This window comes from Epinephelus fuscoguttatus, linkage group LG2 (assembly GCF_011397635.1).
Source record: "Epinephelus fuscoguttatus linkage group LG2, E.fuscoguttatus.final_Chr_v1".
Taxonomy (NCBI): Eukaryota; Metazoa; Chordata; class Actinopteri; order Perciformes; family Serranidae; genus Epinephelus; species Epinephelus fuscoguttatus.
The window spans coordinates 4,256,013-4,281,397 of NC_064753.1; the positions used below are offsets into that span (position 1 = coordinate 4,256,013).

Sequence of the window (25,385 nt, forward strand, 5' to 3'; positions counted from 1 at the left end):
TGGCAAGTTTGTGAACCAATAGACGGACATTTTCATGTTCCATACATGCACATGTTTCTCTGTCCCTGGTCTTCGGCTCTGTGATGTAAAAAGGCCGTCTTCTGGCAAATTGTCTGTAAGACATGGAGAGATGCTGTTCCACCTCTTTATGATACTGGGCATGGAGCTCAGTGAGAGGCTTTGTTAAGACTCTCCTTTGCATTTTCTGTTTATTTTTGGTGATGGTGTCTTTTTTTCCAGCTAAAAGATGACTGTTTTCATCTCTGGAGAGAAAACTGATCACAGCTTGCTTTCTCTCTGCTGAGAGTTTCTTGCTCCCCCTTTGCTTAAATTTTTCACTTAGGCCTACTCTTTGTCTTGCCCTTAACCTCTCCTCATTCTTTCTGAACTTATCTTTTTCTTTCTTCATCTCTGCTAGCTGGTTCCTCAGAAGTAAGACCTGCTTTTTCAGTTGACACTTCTCTTCCTGCATTTTTTTGCAAAGTTTCTCAGCTGAAGGTGTATTCCTTCTCTGATCTCTGTCTGGTGTGGAGGACACTGGTGGATTAAAATCCTCATTCAGAGCTATGGGGTCTACCACAGCTTGACCTGCATTTTCTGGCTGCTCTTGGGCTACATCTGCATCAACCAGAACTGCTGGGATGGCCTCCATAGATGGTGGTGTGATGTCTAAGACAGCATTTGCCATCTTTTTCCTTTCTCTGTAGGCACAGGATGCAGCCTTCCATTTCTCTCTCTTTTTCTTCTTCTCTCTCTCTCTCTTTCTCTCTCTCTCTCTCTCTCTCTCTCTCTCTCTGGCAACTCACTTGACTTCACATATAGAATCTTTCTCTGCTGTTTTCTTCTCTGGTGGCTGAAGAAGTAACATGATAGCATCATGCCATTTGGTGCTGGAGTCAATTTTATTTTGGACTAATCATGACAGCAGATGAACATGTTAACAAAAATGAATTTCTCTCAGGAAATTAAACACACAAGGGCAATATACACTTCTTGTTGCTTTATTTATAGTTTTCATTTGTCAGATACCTTTCTCTTCTCCTTGAAAGGTACTCTGCTCTTGCTGCAGGGTCAGAATTAACACGCTGCCTATGGCGAGCAGTTTTGACTTTGCTTGACAGCGGCATCTGGTAAAATAGATTAAAAGTTATAAATAAGTAATAAATTAGTAATAAATGTATAATTACCAAAGTTAGATTACATGCTCTAATTATTATTTTTTTTAATTTTTCTCGTGTTGTACAAAAATTAAGCAAACCATTGTTTCTGAAAAACTAGGAAAAAAATACTCAATTTGCAAAAAAAGTATTACAAATTGCACCAAAATAAAATAAGTTATTTATAGAAATCATCAATTGAGTATAAAAGAACAAAAATGGCCAATTTAGGACATACATCTATCAAGGAAAGTTCTCTGCAATGGTCGCACCACATGATGTTTGGTCACCCCACATGACATTTTCAAGTTAAATCAAAGTTAAGAGGCTAAGAATTAGCCACCTAAACAAAACAAGCTAGCTACCCACAAAAGGTTACTGTGAAATTTATAATCAAAATCTATATTTGTAGAAAAAACTTAATATTGTTTTTTTAAGGTCATACCGCATGATGTCCAAATATGGAAACTACATACCAACTGTTAAAAGGGTCATTTTTTTCCAAAGCTGAAAGAGAGTAACAAACCTGCTAGCTGCTCCCATGGGTCCTTGGCCATCTTGTGTATGATGCAACCTCCTGTCCTTGAACATATTTCAAAAATAAAAGTCCCAAAGTGGTAATTTCTTGATGGTCACACCGCATGACATTTCATAAAATGGGCATCATCGGACAAAGTTGTCATGAATATTATGATGGAAATAGAAATACTTTGAAATTTTATACAGGACTACAAAACACTTAGGAAATCATGCCAAATCCACCTTATTTTCAAACACGGAAGTAAATAGTGATCAACTTCTGTTTTTTTGTGCGTGACTTCTGGTCAGCCGCTTTCCCTCATGCTTTCCCTTACCAGAGCTAACGGTGCAAGCTAATTTTTTTTCAATTTTCAGTTGTTTATGTTAGTCAATCAGTTAGTTAGTTAGTCTGTGTATTTTGTATAACGTTAGATAACTGTGCCCACGTTTCCATTATAACGGAAATTTATTCCCTCTAAACGCGAATAAATCGCACGTCAATCATAAACTATGAACCAAAAAAGCACAATCTATCCCGAGTGAGACAAACTGCTTGATCCCCGTCTCCAGTGTACCAGCAGAGAACCTGCAGAACCGAATCAGCGAAAAAACACACCCGGCTAAGCCTCTCTACCTGAGCAGCTGAAGCTGCGGCTCGCACCCTCAACACACAGACGGTGCTTCTGCATGCCAGCCAAACCTGTGCGCAACTGTGAGAAATAAATATGTGAGGTGTACGCTGCTTTTCTATCTTTTTTTTCCCTTTTCTTTCTTTCTTTCTTTCTTTCTTTCTGTCGGCGACATACACTCCTAACACAGGACGGGTTGTTTTTATTGACTGAGTTGATCATTAAGCCATAGTGATACGCCAATCGGCTCTGATAGCATCTGAATCAGCATGTACGCATCAACCATCCAGCCGTTACAACATGATTGAGCTAGCAAAGCAGTTTTGTGTTGCTATGTGTGGTATTTATACAGTTTTGGGAAGTCACGATGTCTTGAAAGCATCAGTGGCTGCAGCTGACAGGGACAGCTAACGTTAACACAAGCAGCAAAGCTAACATCAGGATCGTCATCCGTTAAAAGCCTCCCGTTGTCGGATACGACATGAAACTACTCCAATTAGCTCAATCATGTTGTAACTAAGACATCCGCTGGAGAAAATATTTTTTTCACGGGCCACTTTGTGAGTTTAGTGAGTTATTACAGACACGGCTAACGGCTAACAGCTAACTGTTAGCCCAGCTAATCTACGATAACCATGTTATTAATTACACACAGAGAAAATACTAATGTTTGTTCATTGTGTTTATAAGTTAGACTTTACAAACATCAGATTAGTCTAAACGGTGATATAGTGACGTGAAAAATGTGATATATACATATATATAGCTAAACTCAGCAAGGTAAACAACAAGGCGAGTCCCATTTACACAGTGGTACGAGTGCTGGACCGGAAGTGTCACACAAAAAAACGGAAGCTGGCTGCGTTCTGTTTTGCCTCCGTGTTTCCGTGAAAAATAAGGTGGATAGGGCAGAAAATAAATTTGAATAGATTTAGAGTCATTTTAAAGATGTTTTTGAAACAGTGGTTGTGGCCGGACAGTCGCAACACATGATATTTTGACACTTTAAATAACAGAATAAATTACAGATAAGTAATGTTTTTTTGAAAATTCAAAGTGAGTGCATATATAGGAGAGGTACTACATATATGGTATCTTTTTATGCATTTAGACCTTTTTTTAACTGAAATAAATGCAGTTGGACAGAAAATTTAGGTGTCACGTCATTGACCCGCCTACAGATCTTTCAGTAACAATAACTGAAAGATCTGTAAATGGTGGCACTTGACGCATGTCTACTGACCAGAGTTGGGTATAACGCGTTACAAAGTAACACGTTAGAGTACTTTGATTACTTTTTGCAGTAATGAGTAACCTAACGCGTTAGTTTGCTGTTTGAGTAATCAAATACTTAAGTACATTTTCAAACAAGTTTGAAAGTCTGTTACTTTTAGAACGCTGGTCCTTCAGCTCCGAAACAGCAACGGCTGTCGTTTGGTTCTAATAACGGAGATAACGTTAAACCTATCAGTCTGAAAGAAGCCACGGAGCTTGTGGCTCGCTACGTGGTCGGAGAAATGCTGCTGTTGTCTACGGTGGAGTCTAAAATAAGGTGGAGGAAGACTCGCTCACAGACAGATCAGACTGAGGACTTGCATTATGCCTGGTACACACGACACAAATTTTCTACCTGTTCTGAAAGTCACTATGTCACATTATGCGATTGTGGAGTCGACGGAGATAACGTTAAACCTATCAGTCTGAAAGAAGCCACAGAGCTTGTGGCTTGCTACGTGGTCGGAGAAATGCTGCTGTTGTCTATGGTGGAGTCTAAATAGGTGGAGTAGGACTCGCTGACAGACATATTTCAGACTCAGGACTTGCATTATGCCTGGTACACGCTACACGCTGGTACTCACCAATTATCCCCGGTTGTCTTTCACGGCGTGTGTGATGTCATCGGGTTATTCTTGTCCTATATTTATTACTTTCACAATTATTTGAGTCACTGCCAGAACTGTGTCTGTTCATGTGCCAGCCGACATGTTGTTGTAGTCAACTAAAAGCATCAGCAGATGGCAGGAGCTACATTTGAAGAGCCATAAGTAAACTGTCAAGCTACTTTATCTTCCACAGGAAGTTCTGACAAATGTTTCAGAATAAAAGCCTATTTAGAAAATGGAGGGATTCTCTCAGCCGAGGTTATAAGGGGCTTTTAATTTGAAACAAGTGTTGAGTTTGAAATGATGGTGCGATATGTTAACTTTATATATAAACACACAGAGGGATTAATAAATAACGGACCGTCTATAATGTAGTTTGTTTCCAATGAAGCTGGGAGTCTCTGCAGTTGTGGTGAGTAAAAGCCCCGCCGCTATTTGTTAATGTTATTACTTTATGTCCGACCGTGAGGATGTACCATTGTTTGCTAGCTTGATGTTAATGACAGTAACGTTAACTCAGCGGGTTGACAAAGTGCCTCTGCTGTTTCACACCATCATTTGCCCCTTTTACTCTGTGTGGTAACATCCCTGGAGGAAATATTAAAAACGCTGGGGTGTTGTTCTCATACAGTTGTCTACGACAGCAGACTGTTGTGTGTTTCTACTGGTCAAAGTGACGGCTGTGATGGGAGAACTGGATCAGAGTGAAGGGCAAGTGGTCCATAACTTTAATTTTGGAGACAAAAAAATGTAGGCTTAGCACCCTGTGGTCCATTGCCCAATAGGAAATGTAGAATACTCAAAAGTACTTTAAAAGTGCTTGAGTTACTTTTCTCAGGGAGTAACGTTGGAAGTACTTTTAAAGTAATTGAGTTACTTTACTCAGGGAGTAATGCAGTAACGTACTTTGATTACTTTTAAAGTAACCCTTACCTAACACTGCTACTGACACACCATGCCGCAGCAGTGCAGATGTGTTTTCAGCTTTAGATTCCATGTATACAGGTCTGAGACCAAATATACATTATAGGAAACATGTACAGTATATTCATGCTTATATGTAATTCAGACACTCTTTGCTGCACTTCTCATTTTCATCAAACCAAAATAATTCAGGACTTTTGTTCTGCATTCTTACAAAGATGCACAAAGGTTATCAAATAAAGAAGCCTAAACTAAGTGTAGTGGTGCAAAGTAACTAAGTACATTCATTCAAGTTCTGTACATAGTACAAATTGGAGTTAAGTGTATTTTACTTGAGTATTTCTACTTTCTGCTACTTTGTACTTCTACTCCATTACATTTTAAAGAAAAATACTGTACTTTTTACTCCACCCCATTTATCTGACAGCTTTAGTTACTAGTTCAACCACTGACGAAGTGCAACTTATTTTCATCATCTCCCAGGTCACAGACTAAATACACTCTATCTTCCACACCACTTACACCTACTGCCAGGGGTAGGATACCTCCTCTCAGGTGGACATAGCTTTGCGTTCCACACATAGAAACAAAAATAATTTTATTGTCATGGTTCCACACCAAAAGGTCTCTGTTCCATCTTCTTCAGGGTCCTTAGCATAGAAATGTCTGGAAACTTCTCACCAAACCACATCTCAATTGGTGCAGTCACCAGAGGCAGAACATGGTGCAACTTGTGGGGTCTCAGAATTATGTATTTATCAAAACATGTAATTAAAAGTAACTGAGTGTCCTGTTTTACATTACAATGCTCAGCCCATACAAGCTTATATCGCACACACAAGAATGATTTCCATGTACACAGATGAGAGAACAAATATCCAAATTATCCACCTTATTTTTCACGGAAACACAGAGGCAAAACAGAACGCAGCCAGCTTCCGTTTTTTTGTGCGACACTTCCAGTCCAGCACTCGTACCACTGTGTAAATGGGAATCGCCTTGTTGTTTACCTTGCTGAGTTTAGCTATATATATGTATATATCACATTTTTCACGTCACTATATCACCGTTTAGACTAATCTGATGTTTGTAAAGGCTATAAACACAATGACTGAACAAACATTAGTATTTTCTGTGTCATTAATAACATGGTTATCGTAGATTAGCTGGGCTAACAGTTAGCTGTTAGCCGTTAGCCGTGTCTGTAATAACTCACTAAACTCACAAAGTGGCCCGTGAAAAAAATATTTTCTCCAGCGGATGTCTTATTTACAACATGATTGAGCTAATTGGAGTAGTTTCATGTCGTATCCGACAACGGGAGGCTTTTAACGGATGACGATCCTGATGTTAGCTTTGCTGCTAGTGTTAACGTTAGCTGTCCCTGTCAGCTGTAGCCACTAATGCTTTCTAGACATCGTGATTTCCCAAAACTGAATAAATACCACACATAGCAACACAAAACTGCTTTGCTAGCTCAATCATGTTGTAACGGCTGGATGGTTGATGCGTACATGCTGATTCAGATGCTATCAGAGCCGATCCGCGCATCACTATGGCTTAATGATCAACTCAGTCAATAAAAACAACCCGTCCTGTGTTAGGAGTGTATGTCGCTAACAGAAAGAAAGAAAGAAAGAAAGTAAGAAAGAAAGAAAGAAAGAAAGAAAAGGGAAAAAAAGATAGAAAAGCAGCGTACACCTCACATATTTATTTCTCACAGTTGCGCACAGGTTTGGCTGGCATGCAGAAGCACCGTCTGTGTGTCGAGGGTGCGAGCTGCAGCTTCAGCTGCTCAGGTAGAGAGGCTTAGCCAGGTGTGTTTTTTCGCTGATTCGGTTCTGCAGGTTCTCTGCTGGTACACTGGAGACGGGGATCAAGCAGTTTGTCTCACTCGGGATAGATTGTGCTTTTTTGGTTCATAGTTTATGATTGACGTGCGATTTATTCGCGTTTAGAGGGAATACATTTCCGTTATAACGGAAACGTGGGCACAATTATCTATACAAAATATACAGACTAATAACTAACTGATTGACTAACATAAACAATTGGAAAAAAAAAAAAAAAAAAAAATAGCTTGCACCGTTAGCTCCGGTAAGGGAAAGCATGAGGGAAAGCGGCTGACCGGAAGTCACGTGCAAAAAAACGGAAGTTGATCACTATTTACTTCCGTGTTTGAAAATAAGGTGGGTAGGAGTACTGGATTATTCTCATAATAATAGAATAGAATTTATTGTGTGTTTAAAAATGTGTATGTCTCTTATGCTACTGCAGTATTAAAATTCAATCCATTCATCCAAGTGAACATTTTTCCAGTGAAAAGACATTCAGAAATGGTTTAAAAGTTAAAAGTTTTTAACGTTGATTGAACATTCACATGTAAACCATATTACATTAAGATTTGCAAGAGTGAGATTTTTCACCCTCTACGGTTTGCAAATAATACTCTATTATTTGGAGCCTAACCAAGAAATCACATCCAAATTTCTCAGTTGAAAGTCAGTATTGCAAATTTCAGTGAAATATGGTCTAAATGTAACTGTTCAATCAACATCTTCTAATAGTTGTTGAAAAAAAAAATCACTTTTGAACCTTTTCTGAAAATCTATTCACCAACACTGTTTTAAATGCATTTTAAATCTCAAAATACTGTACTGTAATAAACAACTGTGGTTCTGGCTTTAGGATGACAACTATAGCAGCATACAAGTTACACACTTAGTCATATTAACACATTTACAGCTTCGACTTAAGAGATAAAGAAGACAATGTGACACATGCTACAATACGTTTGTATTTATTAAGCAACATTTTAAATACAACATGAAAAATGCTCTTAACATACAATTACACTGAAATACAAAAAAACTTAATTAATGAAAGATCCCTCTGGTTCATCCGTCTCGTTCGAGGAAGTTTGATATGGTGGAAACCTGTAAATAGAGCAAGGATTAAAAATAAATATATTTTCACTGAGGAAGGGGTGAATGTCCATGACATTAATAACTTTCTCTCCCGTCCAATCTGTAGAAATAGGCTACCTTACGCACTAAACAGTATCGTCTCTTTTTTGACCTACAGCTGAACAACATTTGTAATTTTTACACGTTGATGCCGTAACTACATTTTAGCTGGTTGAAAAGATGGTGAAAAGAGATCTTAGATGTTCAGACCATATCAACTAGAAATCAACATTGGAATCCCGGTTGGTGCTCTCTGGGTTAGATAACATTAGCTAGACAGTAATTTTCACAGAGTATTTTCATGTCACATGAGCACGTGTTGTGATATTCTCATGTCAGCATTACTGAATAGTGAAAATTAAATGTAGTAAGCTTATTAGTTGTACAAAACTAACTCCCTCCATTGTGGAGAACTCATGAACGATTAATATGCACTCAGAACATGGGCTGAGCGGGAGTGAGACACAGAGCTGACCAAAGTCTGCACTGCTACGTCCTGCAAAAGCACACGCATCCAGGCAAAACCCTGTGTTTTTAGAGAGTCCCCACAGCCAACATGTTATTATGATGCATGCTGGAATACCTCATTTAATTACCTATACTCCCCAACTGTGTATGTCAGGTGTGTGTTGAGATGGTCCTCACATTTCATCAGCTTTTTTGCTGCTTCTATCTGTATGTCCTCTTCTTTTTCCACTTCGAGCTTCTTTTTTTCTCCCTGTCATCTTCCTGTCTGTTCTTCCCCACCTCCAATCAGTTTCCTATTTTTTTTTTATCCTTCCCCCACTTCAGCTCTCCACTGTTTTACCTTTACAGGCATCCCTGGACCTTTATAGTGAAGAAAGGTGACACTTCTTCTGCTGTGGAGGGTCATGCTGTCTATCAAGGTATGAGTCCATTTGATTTATTGATCTTTTTCTTCTGTCTAGACCGAAAAAAAAATTGCAGCCAACCTGATGCAGAAGAAAATTCACATTGTTAGTGATCTGTGTGTGTGTGTGTGTGTGTGTGTGTGTGTGTGTGTGTTCAGGAACCAAGTCCTCCTCAGAGGCCACAAGCTCTTGTGTTTTTCAGACGAGTTATGAGGAGCATTTTAGGATCACAGCCAGCAGTCAGTGGGTGCAAGGTAAGTTCTCTCTCTCACTCTCAGACCAAACCTTGGAAAATATGCCAACAATTTACATAGACTCACAATGGAGATACTGGCATTACACACGTGACACAATGGGTAGGGAGTGGCAGTGGTCATTTCATATACATGCAGCATTCACACAAGATGACAGGGTGCATGTACACAACATACGCTACCCCTGAGTTAGTGCAGTATACACCACTCCTGCCTGTTCATGTAATGTCATATGTACACATGCCACAGCAACGCACTGCACCTTGCAGTTTAATAGATAAACAGGCATGCACATAGGTACAGGTTATAAGACCCCAATTCCAAAAAAGTGTAAAACTTTACAACTTTAATGGTGTCCCCTTGGTGAGGCCTAATATTGTTGTTCCCAACATAATTGGTGCCTCCGTGTGGCACCCTGAGTTTACGTTCCCAACACTGTTGTTGCCCACATTCTCAAAGGTGGTGATCATCTCCTGGCCTACAGCTACAGGCTGTCAGTATCTTCCCACAGTATTCAAAGTATTTAAAAAACTGGTTGCCTGACAAATTATTGACTAGATTAACAATAGCTTCTTTCTACTGCATCCAATGCAATTTGAATTCACGTTAATCACTCGTCAGAATCTACACGCTACTTCATAGAAAAGGTCAAGGCATTAATTGACAAGGCTGTAGGCTGTGTTCCTTGATTTACAGAAAGCATTCAACACCACTGATCATATCATCCTGCTACAAAAACTGCTCAACTTCAGTTACTCTACAGAGCTTCTTAACCTTATCAAATCCTATCTCTCATTCCACTCCCAAACTTGTCAAAATTGACAGCTGTGAATCTACTGCCTTATATCTACCGACTGGGGTCTTGCAGGTCTCTATATTGGGCCCAATCCTGTTCACCACATATGTTAATGACCTACCTTCTGTGTATGGCAAATGGAATATCTTCATGTATGCAGATGATAAAGTTATTTTTACTCATGGTAAAACTGCAGAGGAGGTTGCAATCAAGCTAATTTCAATTTCAGTTTCAATTTTATTTATAAAGCCCAATATCACAAATCACAATTTGCCTCACAGGGCTTTACAGCATATGACATCCCTCTGTCCTTATGACCCTCGCAGCGGATAAGGAAAAACTCCCCCCAAAAAAAACCCTTTAACGGGGAAAAAAAAACGGTAGAAACCTCAGGAAGAGCAACTGAGGAGGGATCCCTCTTCCAGGACGGACAGACGTGCAATAGATGTCGTACAGAACAGATCAGCATAACAAATTAACAGTAATCCACATGACACAATGAGACAGAGAAAGAGAGAGAGAGAGAGAGAGAGAGATGCAGGTAATGACAGTAGCTTACAACAACATTATTGAAAGTAATAATATTATAGTTATAGTTCTGGCTACTGCGGTACAATATGTTGAAAGTATGTATTAATATCTGGCAGTATACATGTGTGACAATAGTCATATGTGTATAATAACAGTAGAAGTATGACTAATGACTAATGATGGCAGCAGCAGCAGCAGGAGGCATCTGGCAGGACCACGACAGCAGCACAACCACACACGTCACGCTGTCCAGGCACCGCTGCGATATGAGTTAATCTGAGAGACAGTGGAGCACAAAGGCTCCGGAGAAGAAGCCGAGTTAGTGACATCCAGAATGGCCGAGTTAGCAAGATGCAGTAATAGAATATGAGAGAGACAGAGAGACAGAGACAGAGAGAGAGAGAGAGAGAGAGAAAGAGAAAGAGAGAGAGAGAGAAGGAGAGAAGGTGCCCGGTGTATTATAGGGGGTCCTCCGGCAGACTAGGCCTAAGTCAGCCTAACTAGGGGCTGGTACAGCGCAAGCCTGAGCCAGCCCTAACTATAAGCTTTATCAAAGAGGAAAGTCTTAAGTCTAGTCTTAAATGTGAAGACGGTGTCTGCCTCCCGGACCGTAACAGGAAGATGATTCCACAGGAGAGGAGCCTGATAGCTAAAGGCTCTGGCTCCTGATCTACTTTTGGAGACTTTAGGGACCACAAGTAACCCTGCGTTCTCAGAGCGCAGAGTTCTGGTGGGATAATAAGGCACTATGAGCTCTCTAAGATATGACGGAGCTTGACCATTTAGAGCTTTATAAGTTAACAGTAGGATTTTAAATTCAATTCTGGATTTTACAGGGAGCCAGTGCAGGGAAGCTAAAACAGGAGAAATATGATCTTGTTTCTTAGTTCCTGTTAGTACACGTGCTGCTGCATTCTGAATTAGCTGGAGAGTTTTTAAGGACTTACTAGAGCTACCTGATAATAGAGAGTTACAGTAATCCAGCCTAGAGGTAACAAAAGCGTGGACCAATTTTTCTGCATCTTTTCGGGTCAGGATAGGCCAAATTTTCACAATATTACGCAGATGGAAAAAATGCAGTCCGTGAGGTTTGTTTTAAATGAGAATTAAAAGACAAATCTTGATCAAATATTACTCCGAGGTTTCTTACTGTAGTGCTAGAGGCCAGAGCAATGCCATCTAGAGAAACTATGTCATCAGATAAAGAGTCTCTGAGTTGTTTGGGGCCAAGAACAATAACTTCAGTTTTGTCTGAATTTAACATCAGGAAATTGGTGCTCATCCAGGTTTTTATGTCTTTAAGGCAGTTATGGAGTTTAGTTAATTGATTACTTTCTTCTGGCTTCATTGATAAATACAACTGTGTATCATCCGCATAACAGTGGAAATTTATAGAGTGATTTCTAATGATGTTACCTAAAGGAAGCATATATAGAGTAAATAGGATTGGTCCGAGCACAGAACCTTGCGGAACTCCAAAACAAACTTTAGTATGCGTAGAGGGCGATTCATTATGAACGTGAACAAACTGAAAACGATCAGATAAATAAGATTTAAACCAGCTCAGTGCAGAACCTTTTAGGCCAATTAAGTGATCCAGTCTCTGCAGTAGAATTTGATGGTCAATTGTGTCAACGCGCACTAAGATCTAATAAAACAAGTACAGAGACAAGTCCTTTGTCTGAAGCAATCAGAAGGTCATTTGTAATTTTAACTAGTGCTGTCTCAGTGCTATGATGCACTCTAAATCCTGACTGAAATTCCTCAAATAGATTATTATCATGGAGAAAATCACACAGCTGGTCTGCGACTACTTTCTCAAGGATCTTTGACATAAAGGGAAGATTAGATATTGGTCTATAGTTGGCTAACACCTCTGGATCCAGGGTGGGCTTTTTAGTAGAGGTTTAATTACAGCTACCTTAAAAGACTGTGGTACATAGCCTGTTAATAAGGATATATTGATCATATCTAATATATGAGTGTTAACTAAAGGAAAGACCTCCTTAAGTAGCCTAGTTGGGATGGGGTCTAAGAGACATGTTGATGATTTAGATGAAGAAATCAATGCGGTCAATTCTTGAAGAGAAATTGGGGAGAAGCAATCTAAATATATATTAGGTTTTACAGCTGTGTTTGAGGTTAGATAGGTACTATCTGAGGACAGGAGGTCATGAATTTTGCCTCTAATAGTTAGAATTTTGTCATTAAAAAAGCTCATAAAATCATTACTGCTAAGGGCTAAAGGAATACAAGGCTCAATAGAGCTCTGACTCTCAGTCAGCCTGGCTACAGTGCTGAAAAGAAACCTGGGGTTGTTCTTATTGTCTTCTATTAATGCTGAGTAATAGTTTGCTCTGGCATTGCGGAGGCCCCTCTTATAAGTTTTGAGACTGTCTGTCCATATTAAACGAGATTTTTCCAGGTTGGTTAATCGCCAATTTCTTTCAAATTTTCGCGATATTTGTTTTAACTTACGGGTTTGAGAGTTATACCACGGAGCGAACTTTCTTTGCTTTTTTAACTTCTTTTTAAGAGGAGCTACAGAGTCAAGTGTTGTTCGCAGCGAGCCTACAGCGCTATCGACAAAATGATCAAAGTCGGTACGGCAAACCTCTGTTACTGAGGGACTTGGTATTGAATTAACAAATGTTCATTTGAAGGTCACATCTTGGCTCAATCACTGTTTTGTACAAGGGAATGTTTCGAAAACAGTTTGTATATTTATTTCCAAATGTTACAATATAGATGCAGAGCAAGATGTTATCTCTGTAGAAAGACTACGAGTTGTCTCAGAATACAAATATTTAGGAGTACAAAGCACGGTTTCAAAACTCACATATAAAGGGTCTGTAATAAGGTAAGGTTCAGTTGGGTAAATTCAAGTTTACCACAAACTTCTTGTTAAGTGAGGCAGATATGACATTCCTCCACTCAATGTTTATCTCCCACATCACCTATTGTCTGATAAGTTGGTCTAAAAGACATTATACGGCCTTAAAACCACTGGAATTATTATACAAAAAAGCACTTAAAATTTTAGACAAAAAGCCATTCAGTTGTCATCATTGCCATATTCTAAAGAAATATTACATACTGAGAAGGAAAACGTTATGTAATACAAAAATATATGGTGAAGCTCCTCCTCCTCTGCCCAGTTTTATCAACTGACAACAGAGTTATAAGTGGGGCCCTTAGGTGAGGCTGCACATTCCCAGTCAGGAAAACTACATTTAACCAGGCAGTCTTTTCCTTCAGAGCATCACATTTATGGAATTCAGTACCATGATCAGTTTAAATCCCCATCATGTTATTCATTTGAGTGTAATGTTAAGAAATGGTTTATTTAGAACTAACAATGTCAACACCGATGCTAGGCTACTTTTATCTAACATTAAAATATATTAATATAGTAATATATATATATTACTGTACTCAAACTGTACCTGCAGCATCTGCTATTTGGATATTATTAGCTGAAATTGTTTAATTGTGTTGTATATTGTTAACTGTATACATACATATATATATAGAGAGAGAGAGAGAGAGAGAGAGAGAGAGAGAGAGAGAGAGAGAGAGAGAGAGAGAGAGAGATTGATAGATAGATAGATAGATAGATAGATAGATAGATAGATAGATAGATAGATAGATAGATAGATATACTTTATTTAATCCCCAGGGGGGAAATTTAACATGTCCTCAGCAGCAGGGGCAATAATGACAAAAAAAAAAAAAGACACAGATCACAAGAACACAGCACACATACTGACAAAAGAAAAATCCTAAAAGTACATAAGATCACAAGGTGTGAATAAAGGGTATAAAAAGGTGTATAAAAAACAGTACAATAAATAGGAAGAATGGTTCAAAGTGCATGTGAGTTTGATCGGAGGGAGTTGTAGTACAGTTGTATTGCTGTGGGTATGAATGATTTTTTGTAGCGCTCTTTTGAACAGCGGGGGAGTCTGTATCTGGTGCTGAATGTGCTCTTGAGTGTGTCCAGTGTTTTATGGAGAGGATGGGTGGTGTTGTATATGATCCTATTGAATTTGGCCTGGATTCTGTCCTCCACCACCTCCTCAAGAGTGCTCAGCTTTAGGCCAACAACAGACTGGGCCTTCTTAACCAGCTTGTTGAGCCTATTGGCATAATTTTTCTTAACACCCGTCCCCCAGCACACCATGGCAAAGAAAAGAGTGCTAGCTACAACAGTCTGGTAAAACATTTGCAGCATCTTGTTGCATACATTAAAGAACCTGAGCCTTCTCAAAAAATACAGCCGACTCAGGCCCTTCTTGTACACTGCCTCTGTGTTTGTGGACCATTCAAGTTTATTGTCCAGTAGGACACCCAGGTACTTGTACTGCTCCACAATCTCCACGTCAGTCCCACTGATACAGACAGGAGAAGCTGGGGGCTTTTTCTTCCTGTAGTCCACCACAATCTCCTTTGTTTTTGCTACGTTGAGTAGCAGACAGTTTTCCTTGCTCCACTGCACAAATTTGTTTATCACCCCCCTGTACTCCTCTTCTTGACCCCCCTCCACACACCCAGCCACAACTGTGTGGGTGTGTGGAGGGGGGTCAAGAAGATATATATACATATATATACAGTACAGGCCAAAAGTTTGGACACACCTTCTCATTCAATGCGTTTTCTTTATTTTCATGACTATTTACATTGTAGATTTTCACTGAAGGCATCAAAACTATGAATGAACACATGTGGAGTTATGTACTTAACAAAAAAAGGTGAAATAACTGAAAACATGTTTTATATTCTAGTTTCTTCAAAATAGCCACCCTTTGCTCTGATTATTGCTTTGCACACTCTTGGCATTTTTTTTACAGGGTTGCACAAAGTTGTAGCCCCCTCACGGTACACACACGTGGACAAATAATTACATTCAGAACAGACAGGATCAAAAATAAAATTAAAACAATACATGCTGTTATTTATATATACATCAGGCCAAGTACCAGGATAAAGTGACTGCTGCTATGGCTATTTCTGCATTTTTTTTTTTTTTTTATCCAACGTAACAAATTTTAAAGTAAATGAAATTCTACTAAGAGATGACTGCTTAAATCACCAAAATGATAGCCGACTGTTAGGTATAAAAACAACAACAAAATAAAGCCTCTCTCTCTCTCTCTCTCTCTCTCTCTCTCTCTCTCTCTCGTGGAGACTCCACTTTCCTGTTGTCTCCATTCTGTGTATTACTACAATGGAAAAAATAGAATTATGGCCTTAAGTTGTATTTACAAGCACTACAGGCAAGCAAGACGGAACCAAAGTAATGTGTTACCTGCAGATGGTGCAGCCCTGTGCCTAAAGAAAATAACCTAAAGATCTGCCTCTGACATGCCAAACCAGTTGAAACATAAATCCTTCATTACCCTTTCTTTAGCAGAGTTTTAACCTCCTACATGTCTTGTTGAACTTCCTCAGTAAACGATCCAGTCTAAAGGCATGGCAGCTGAAATAAATTAAACACAAAAGTGGTGAAAACACAATGAGCTTTCTTGATTTTAGTTCTAGGTTAGGTGAGTAGGCATTAGCTGCAGAGCCTCAAAGGTAAAATGTGCTCACAATTTGTACCTGTGTACGCCTAGTTACCTGTCAAAATGTAAGGTGTAGTGTGTTGAAGTGGTGTTTACAGCTTGGTAAGGTACATGTATGCACACTTTTGCTGTAGCAGGTACGCAGTCAAGGTACTGTGTGTTATTGTGCTGAGTGGTTCCACACCTCATACTCTGGCAGCCTGAGATACTGTGTGTGTGTGTGTGTGTGTGTGTGTGTGTGTGTGTGTGTGTGTGTGTGTGTGTGTGTATCTCAAATGCATGTGTATCCCACCCCCCACCCACACACACAACCGCCCTACTGTGGCAGCCAGCCAGAGAACATAATAGAAGGAGAGAGCCCTTCAATTACTTTGCTACAAATGCTCTGTGACAGCCAAAATGCACTACAAGCCAAAACCTTGACACAGATTAGTTAAATATCTACCACTTGGCTGTCTAACCACTAAACTTGGAGCTACTGGTGTGTGTGTGTGTGTGTGTGTGTGTGTGTGTGTGTGTGTGTGTGTGTGTGTGTGTGTGTGTGCATGCACGTTTCACAGAGGCAGAGTGGACAGAATGGTTTGACAGGGATGATGAGAGGGGATCTGGAGACTGGGAGAAAGTGTCTGACCTGCGCACGACCTACCCAGACAAACTGTGTAGCAGTCCACTCAACATCCAGGTAAATCTTCTCTTACTTCATCAAATACACGTACATGCAAAGATGAGAGCTGCTGATGCAGGAAACTGGGACATTATCACATTTTAACATGAAAACCCACCGATGGTTATTAACAGTCAACCCAACAGCCAGAAAAAAAGTTGCCATTGTACCTTTCTGCAAATCACGAATATGTAATATTTGTAACTTTCATATGTAGCGGATATAATGAACCTTTACAGTTATTTATGTTTCAACAACATTTGGTGGATGGGTCTAACAACCACTGACTTTAAACCAGGAGGCCGGTATTCAGTTCCTGTAAGATGGTAAAGCCAGACCCTGTTTTGTTTTCTAAACCCGTGTGCGTGTTGGCAAAATGTAACCATGTGCGTTTGTTGTTGGAACAAAAAATGTCAATTTGCAGTGTTTGCGTTTATTTTGGAAGAGACTGTGTGCAAACTGTACATTTCCTGTATAAACAGAAGTGTATCCTCAAAACAGACAATGCATGTAACAGGCTGAAGTTGACACGGTGTCCCAGAACTTCAACTGCCAATGCACCCAGGTTAACCCCGGAGTAAGAATGTGTTGGTTTTACCGCCACAACCACCACTGGAAATCCAGAACAGTAGACTGCAGTGATCTGCTGCGTGGCAGCCATCTCACCTGGGTTTCATGCCATCCAACATCACGTCCACCTAACCTGAACTACATCAGTGTAGAAACGTTGATATGTCATGGATGAAATGTACTAATGTTACATGTACAATATGTGGTTTTGGGAAACATACAATACCATTTTTTTCTTCTCTGTACTGAGCTGCAGCATAAACTCTGAAACATTATACTTTGTCATGGTAATATTTTTCAATCACATGCCTTGGGCATTCTGACATCTTAAGATTTAAACATTGGCTGTCTGTGGGTCTACATCACAGCACTGTTGATAATATTTGGGAAAATTCACTTGTTTGTTGTCATACCCAGATTCAGGCTGGAAAATAAATATCACTATGTATCTAGAAAGCAGTTTTCCCCAGTTTGAGAAATTGTTTTACCATATGTACTGTTAATCAGGATGGGACAAAGTCAATGTTTTGCAAGTCATATGTAAAATCTAAGTCCTAACCATTAAGTCCCACGTTAAGACCAACAAGCAAAGCCTTTTCTGGTCTTTTTTCCCCCACTAGTGCTCCTGAATATTTGTGAATGTCCATATTTTCTGAACCAGTATACTGGTATATTATAATGCTATTTATATTACACTTGCAATACACACTTAGCCAAAAATACACCAGCATTCAAATAAATAAAGGAAATTAGATATGTGTGACAGCTGAATGGCTCTGCAATACATCACAGCTTTCTTTTGATGGTTTTCTACAATACTTTCTATAGTATCATGTAGTATTTTGTAAAAGTCAATTTAGGATGCTGGGATTTAGTCTGGGCAGGATTTAGACAGACTTTGTTTAATCAACAACTTTTCAAGTAACATCAGCCGTGTAAAGGAGGTTCAGTTGTAAAATGTCAGTAATGCACAACTCAGAGGAGCTCTGCTAGCATCGCTTATTGACAATTTACTTTTATATAATCAATGAAAACTCCTGGATACAGTTGATTTATTCACTGAACAGTGAAGCTGTTATGAGATAACAGCTATATTGTTTTGCTGAGAATCCTTCATGCATGTAAAGGGAAATTTGAAAGCACAGCGGAAATGCCAAACTTTGCCACCAAAAAACCTAAATAGTATCAAACAAGGGGCTTGATTTCATGAAAACCTGAAGAATAATAACTTTAAACTCACATAGCAACAATGATGTTGAAATGGTGGTGTACTGAAGAGGAGCTGCCACCCCCAGCAGCTCCTGTGTCCAGTTTTGTCAGCTGATCATCAGCATAGAGCCAACTTGCCATTACGGTGTTGCTGGGGCATGACATGGCTGCCACCAGTGGATATGGATCCAGCCTGGCACCATAAAGTAGCAGCTGTTAGCCTTCTATGCAGACAGGTAGTAGTGCCAGGTCACGCCGCCTCCAACTTCCATACCATTACCATAAAAAATAGCTACTGTGGACTCCAGCTGCTCTTTTTTTATGGCTGCTGTACAAGAGTATAACTTAATAATAATAATTTGCTCCACTACATCTCCTTTTCAACTCTCTTACAATCTGTCAGTCATTACATTCTCTTGTTTTCTTAGTGGACTGTCCTTTTTTGCCATTTGATTGTATGAAAACACAAATTCTAAGTGTATCGTTGGCATAAAATAATCTTCAGAAATGTACTAATTTTAGTCTTAGCTAATTGTAGCTGGAAATCAGTTGCTTTTTACAGTTTATTTCAATGCTATTTACATTAGACTTGCAGCAGACCCTTAGCCTACAATTGAACTGCATTCAATTTACTCAATTTACATATGTGTGACAGCTGAATAGCTCTGCATTTAGAAAATGCAATGCATCATGGCTTTCTTATTGCAACTATTGCTGTGTCACAAAATACTATTTTGGCGTTTTCGCACATTGTACCCTCCATTCATTTTTGTTGTTCATTTTTCCCTTGTCCAGGCTGAAACACATGGTGGCATACCAGCCAACCAGACTGGAGATGTGATTCACAAGAATGACAAGGACTACGGCTTTGTCTGCCTCAACAAGGACCAGGCTCATGGCCTTTGTCGCAACTACAGGGTCCGCTTCCTCTGTGGAAAACTGGGTACATTTACAACTTAGTGTCAATGTTTGTCTGTATGTCTGTCTGTATTACAGAATATGTCTGAGTATCTGCATGATATTTCCGACTTCAGTGCCTTATCTGAAAAACAGGAGAAGGTAAACTTTGACAATGTTTACTTCAGATTGATGGCCCTTGCAAGTATAGCATGGACTGATCAGTGTCTGTACATATACAGACACAAACACATTGGCTGTGATCCAGAGAGTGTGTTGTATGTAAGTAGGCTGTTATGGTTGGAATGCATGGAGTCCACGTCAGGGAAACACTGGCACATAGCCAGGGATTACAGGCACTGCTCCAACCATGCTCAGATATCAAGGCCCTCTGTCTGGGCTTGTCCCTCTTCTGTGTGTCTATTTGTGTGTTATGTGAAGAGTGTTAGGGACTGGGATCTTTTGACATGGTTGACACTGGGTACAACCCATTTGCATCACTGTCCAATTACTTCACACGCACCACGTGTCATAGATCAACCGTACTCACCCACTTAAGTCTAGCTAGATTGCTCTATGCCTTTATTCTGAGTTTACGCATATGATTTAAGGCCAAGGTTTATTCTAGTAAACATATTCTTACACAACTGGATGACATATGATGGAATACAACTTCTGAAATGTTGCATTAAATGTTCATAAAGTTGCACCAAGAAGTGCATTCAATAAAGACAAAGTGTCAGAACTTTAAGATATAGAAGAAATTTAAAATGAATTTATCAATTTAATTCTCATTCAAACATTAGGTAATTCTGAGATGACATGTCTTTTGAAGCAATATGTCTGTCAATGTTGGAACCCTGGTAAGCATGGGGAGAGAGAGGACAGAGAGAAAAAGAGGGAGATCAACAAGTTCTATGGCTACCACCAAGATACCACGTTGGGACCACAAGAACTGTGATTGGTCAGCATGGTCTGCTTGTAATTTTTCCCTACGTACTGCTGGCCCTTGTGGACATTATCAAGAGTGAAGAAAATCTTAACATAGTTGAAAAGAGACTCTCAGTAGTCTTTTACTTTTTAGTAAGACACATCCAGCTTAGCCATTGTATTATTTCACTGTCAGTAGGCTATCATGCTTCAGGTACCACTAGTAGTAGTTGGGTGGATTTCCAGCTTAGCCAGACCTGTCTGATGTACGAGCTTTTTTTATGCAAACTGGCTGAACTGACATTGTCATTATAGTACTCTTTGGCAAATTAAAAAGTAGTCCACATCAGCAACCTATGCTGATGGTGTTACAACGCTAAATCATTAACATGACAGTGTAATTATTATCATATTGTGCTTATAAATGGACTAACAGAGCCACCACTGTCTGAGAGGCCATGTGCATTTTACTGTCAAGCCCAGGGTGGTGTTGGCAACATGAAGGGCATCAAATTTCATTACAGGGCAGAGCGACCCACATTGTGTATGTTTACTTGAAAGTTCATGTGGATTTTTTTGGGCGACAAGAGGAGGTATGGCAGAGTAAGGCCCCGATCACACAGGAAGCACTTTAGCAGCTGGAGGCTGCTTTCTGTAATTGCTTTTAATGAGAAAGAAGCTTTTTAGGGCCCGAGCGACGACGAAGTTGTCCGTGAGGACCCTATTGTAATCACGCTGTTTATTATTATTATTATTACAAACATTTAACCCCCAATTTCGCCTCTTTCCTAAATTCCAAAACTCATCAAATTTGGCACACACGTTTGGTCAGGCGAAAAATTTGATATTTTGGCAGTGTTCTATGTGGACGGGGCCAAATGGCGACATAGCAAAAAAAAGAAAAAAAGAAAATTGGTAGGCACATAGAGCATGCCAAGACGCACAAAAAATCCTCTTGGACCCATGCCGTAAACCCAGCAGGAAGTCGGCCATTTTGATTTGAATTTTTGACATGTTTGAATGAACTCATCCTAGGGATTTCGTGCGATCGACTTCAAAGTTGGTACAGATCATCCTGAGAATATGCTGTTCAAAAGTTATTAAAAGCTTTTCTCTATGTCAGGGGGCTTTCAAGTTTAGTGACTTTTCATTTTCTTGCCATCGAATTTTGAACGGACCTCACGCCCACATACTTGATCTCAGCAGCTTCAAACTTGCTGGACATGATGATGGCTCTGCCCCGAACGCCCCGATATGTTAATATCCCACCTTACTCATAGCACCCCCCGGTGGTAACAGGAAGTGACCAGTCTTTACTTTAACATGTACTGATGACACAAACTTGACCGCATCAACTTCATTCCACTTCTAATGCATGCAGAACAAGTTGGTGAAGCTACCTTATGAACGCTGTGAAGTTACGTCTAATGGTGTCAATGTGGCGGCATGGCGACTATTGATCCCTCGCCACTAAATACGTTTGGCTTTTTGATGGTTTCAACGATCTCATATCCTCATGAAAATTGATACACAGGTCAAGAATGGCGAGCTATTGCATCTGATAGGGGCGTCGCCCATGGGGGGGACTAAATGCATCTATAGCGCCCCCTTGAAATTTTCAAAAAACCCTCCCCATAGGTGTTTTTTTGGAGTAGGAAGATGAAAACTAGTACATATGTGTATGTTGCCCAGACGCACAAAAAAGTCTCTGCCACCAATGGTCTACTCCAAACAGGAAGTCGGCCATTCTGATTTGAACTTTTCATTTTGGTGGTGATTTTGTGATTTCGACACCTTGTATTTTGACGAACTCCTCCTACAGATTTTGTCCAATCAACTTCAGATTTGGTACAGATCACCCTGAGACCATGCTGATCAAAAGTTATTAAAAGCGTTTGTGTATGTCAAGGGGTGTGGCCGCTATGGCACCGCCCTCGCCATCAAATGCGTTTGGCTTTTTGATGGCTTCAGCGACCTCATATCCTCATGAAAACTGATACACAGGTCAAGAATGGCGAGCTCTTGCATCTGATAGGGGTGTCGCCCATGGGGGGGGGGGGGGCAAAATGTGTAAGTTGCCCAGACACACAAAAAAGTCTCTACCAACAGTGGTCTACTCCAAACATGTTCATCTACTCAACAGGATTTTAGGAGACTAGATGTGTGGTAATCAGCATCTGTTGGTGGTGAAAGCTTCTCAAGGTGAAATAGCGACTGAGAAAACTTTTATTTTGTTTAATATGTGCAATATGAATAAAACCAAAGTGAGGAGCAATCATGGGACTGTTTTTAAATTTCATTTTCACCCAATTATTAAAAACACATTTTTAATGACTTTCTCAAAGGCTAATATGAAAAGAAAGTGATGTTACATATAAAGGGATAGTTTGACATTTTGGCAAATTCGCCTATTGCCGTAATCCCTATAGTCATATGAGTAGGTAGGCCTACATTACTTTTAATTGTCAGTTCCTGCTGTTTTGAGATCGGTGGGACAGAGCTGCCTCATGCTCAGCGCACAAAATGGAGGTTTATTAGCAGCCGGCCTCTTTCGTAACTGGGTCTAAAAAAAAAAATTTAATAAATAAACGCCGGCCTCTTTTATAAACCGGACGTGTTTATTTGCCGTTTTGGCATTTATAGAGCGCTGGACCCGGATTACATACACACACACAGACACAGAGAGCATATCCACACAGACATCGTCCAGGCACATGCGCAGTTGCACACTCTCAGCTGATTGTAAACAGATAAGATGGCGACAAGACGCAACTTCAGTGTTCATTTAAAGCTAGAAGTTTTGAAATATTCCGAACAAATGTCGGGGGAATACGCCGCGAGGCATATGACGCCTGGTTGGCAGAGGACGGCAACAAAACCTTCACAAAAGGAGGCAACATGAGAGCAGCTGACAAACGCAAGATAACGTCTTACCAGCGACAGAAGTCCGACTCCAGGTCCAGTAATTTCCTCTTTCGTTGGTGTCATGACTGCCCAGTAGTACCTGGACAACCGAGCCGTGGCGGCACACAGGTATGTGGCGTGTCAGAGGAGAAATGAGCCGTTAACATTTCACTTTGTGTTACATAACGGCGTTAGGCTGACCAAATGTCCTCTTTTGCCCGGATATGTCCACTTTTCACGTCCCGTCCGGGGTGTCCGGGTTTTTTTTATAAACTGATAATGTCCGGTTTTCCGTGTGTGTGTGTGTGTGTGTGTGTGTGTGTGTGTGTGTGTGTTAGAGTGCGGCACGGGCGCATATTTCTGTCCGAACCCGAACCGAGCCTGACATTATTTAATGACCAAAGCACTGAGTTTGTGTCACACAGTTGTTACGGTTACAGGCTCCCCTATGGGCCCGGACGACGCATAGTGCGTCCAAATTCACATCTGTTCTTCTCTGTGGATTTTCTCCGCGACCGTGCGTCATAGTGAGAAGCCACGCATATCACGTGAAACAGCAGAATCATAGCTTTCCGACAAGACCAAGCCAGAGTCCTGCACGGGTCCAGTTTTCAAGATCCGCCCCGACCCGGCCCGGCGACATACAAACCCGCACCCGAACCGCAAACCCGCGCATCAGGCCAATTAGTACTGCAACCTGGTCCGACCCATTGAAACACGACCCGCAGCCCGACCTGTAACCCGGATTTAAAGTAATCACTTTGGGTCATATTGGCTGAATATTGAACAGCATATCGCCACAGTTAAGGTGCCAGTAAGTAAACAACAACCTGAATGAAGCAGCTCTCACAATAAAAACCTGACTTCAGCTCCGTCATCAACCCTCTGTGTTCTTCTCCCATACGAGTGTAAAAGCACTCGTTTGTTACGTTTAATGCTTTTAATCTTTTAATCTATGTAAAGGAACTTTACATGTGTAATAATAGACTTACTTTCTGTCCAGAGCGACGTTCAGCAGTTACGAGCCGTCCCGTGTTTTTAGAATCCATCGAGGAGAGAAGTAATCCATCAGGGGAAACACTTCAGAAACATTATAAAGTGACAGTTGTACGTTTTATCCACTTATTTCTCAAATACCTAAATAATTATTTACTGTTTTGGAAGCGGCGCTTGTTAGATGGTAGCAGCCACGTTGATTCTGTCGTCCAATCACAAATTGTGTTGTAAACAGCTGAACCAATGACCGTTGCGAAATAGCGGCGGCGATCCTCAGAGAGTAAATAATGACCAAGATAGTTATCTGAAGTTTACCGAACTAATGACTGATGTGTTTATCTAAAACCCGCGATCCGACCTGCATGTTATTTTTTCCACCCAGATCCGGGTACCCAACCCAGTGCAGGACTCTGGACCAAGCACTTGTCGGTAGTCCAATGTTTTCACAGCGAAAAAAATGATAAAGTTACACTAAAATTATGTATAACAGAGCTTTCATACAGCTCTGTACACACATTATTCTTGGTTGGATTACTCGCGAATGCAGGCTCGCACAGAAATGCCACGCATATCACATGCAAGTGCAGGAGCAGAGCTTTCCAGTGATACCACATATATCATTGTGCTGTCATCCTATCATGCTATAAATCCAGATTAATTGTCTACAACATAAAAACCTGACGAATTTCTTTACAACCCATTATACAGATCTTGTTATCAGTCACTTCATATAGTGAGGAATATGGTATCCTACCACGTCTTAGGCTTGCATGTGTTTCTCCCTGTCTGTCAACATTTGTAGTCCAGCTTTCAAGATGCAAATATCTCCATATTGTCCAGTTGACACTCCATCAAACTTTGTATGACAAGACCAGCTACTTCACCTTTGCGCACCGAGACAACTGTAGCCTAATTATGCATGCCTGACAGGGCCGTAGTCACCATATACATTGAGGGGGGACATGCCCCCCCAATATATATAACTGAAACTGAAAAACAACAACAAACTTTGTTTACTGCAAACAAAGTGGCAAATATTATCTTGGAGGACATCATTGCGCTTGGTTGACTATTTTTCTATTATCTTAGATGTAAAAATTGCATGTTTCTTTCAGATAAA

The 25,385-nt window shown here is 40.2% G+C and overlaps 1 protein-coding gene across 2 annotated transcripts in view; it reads left to right on the plus strand.

The window, feature by feature from the left end:
• The window catches only part of LOC125904965 (cell migration-inducing and hyaluronan-binding protein-like), a 430,780-nt gene that overhangs the window by 238,887 nt on the left and 166,508 nt on the right, over nt 1-25,385 (plus strand). For both annotated transcript variants that reach the window (XM_049602687.1, XM_049602695.1), the window contains 4 exons: nt 8,895-8,965; nt 9,109-9,204; nt 16,656-16,777; nt 19,334-19,481. In XM_049602687.1, the coding sequence (XP_049458644.1) occupies nt 8,895-8,965; nt 9,109-9,204; nt 16,656-16,777; nt 19,334-19,481 (437 nt within the window). The remainder of the gene's footprint in view (nt 1-8,894; nt 8,966-9,108; nt 9,205-16,655; nt 16,778-19,333; nt 19,482-25,385) is intronic.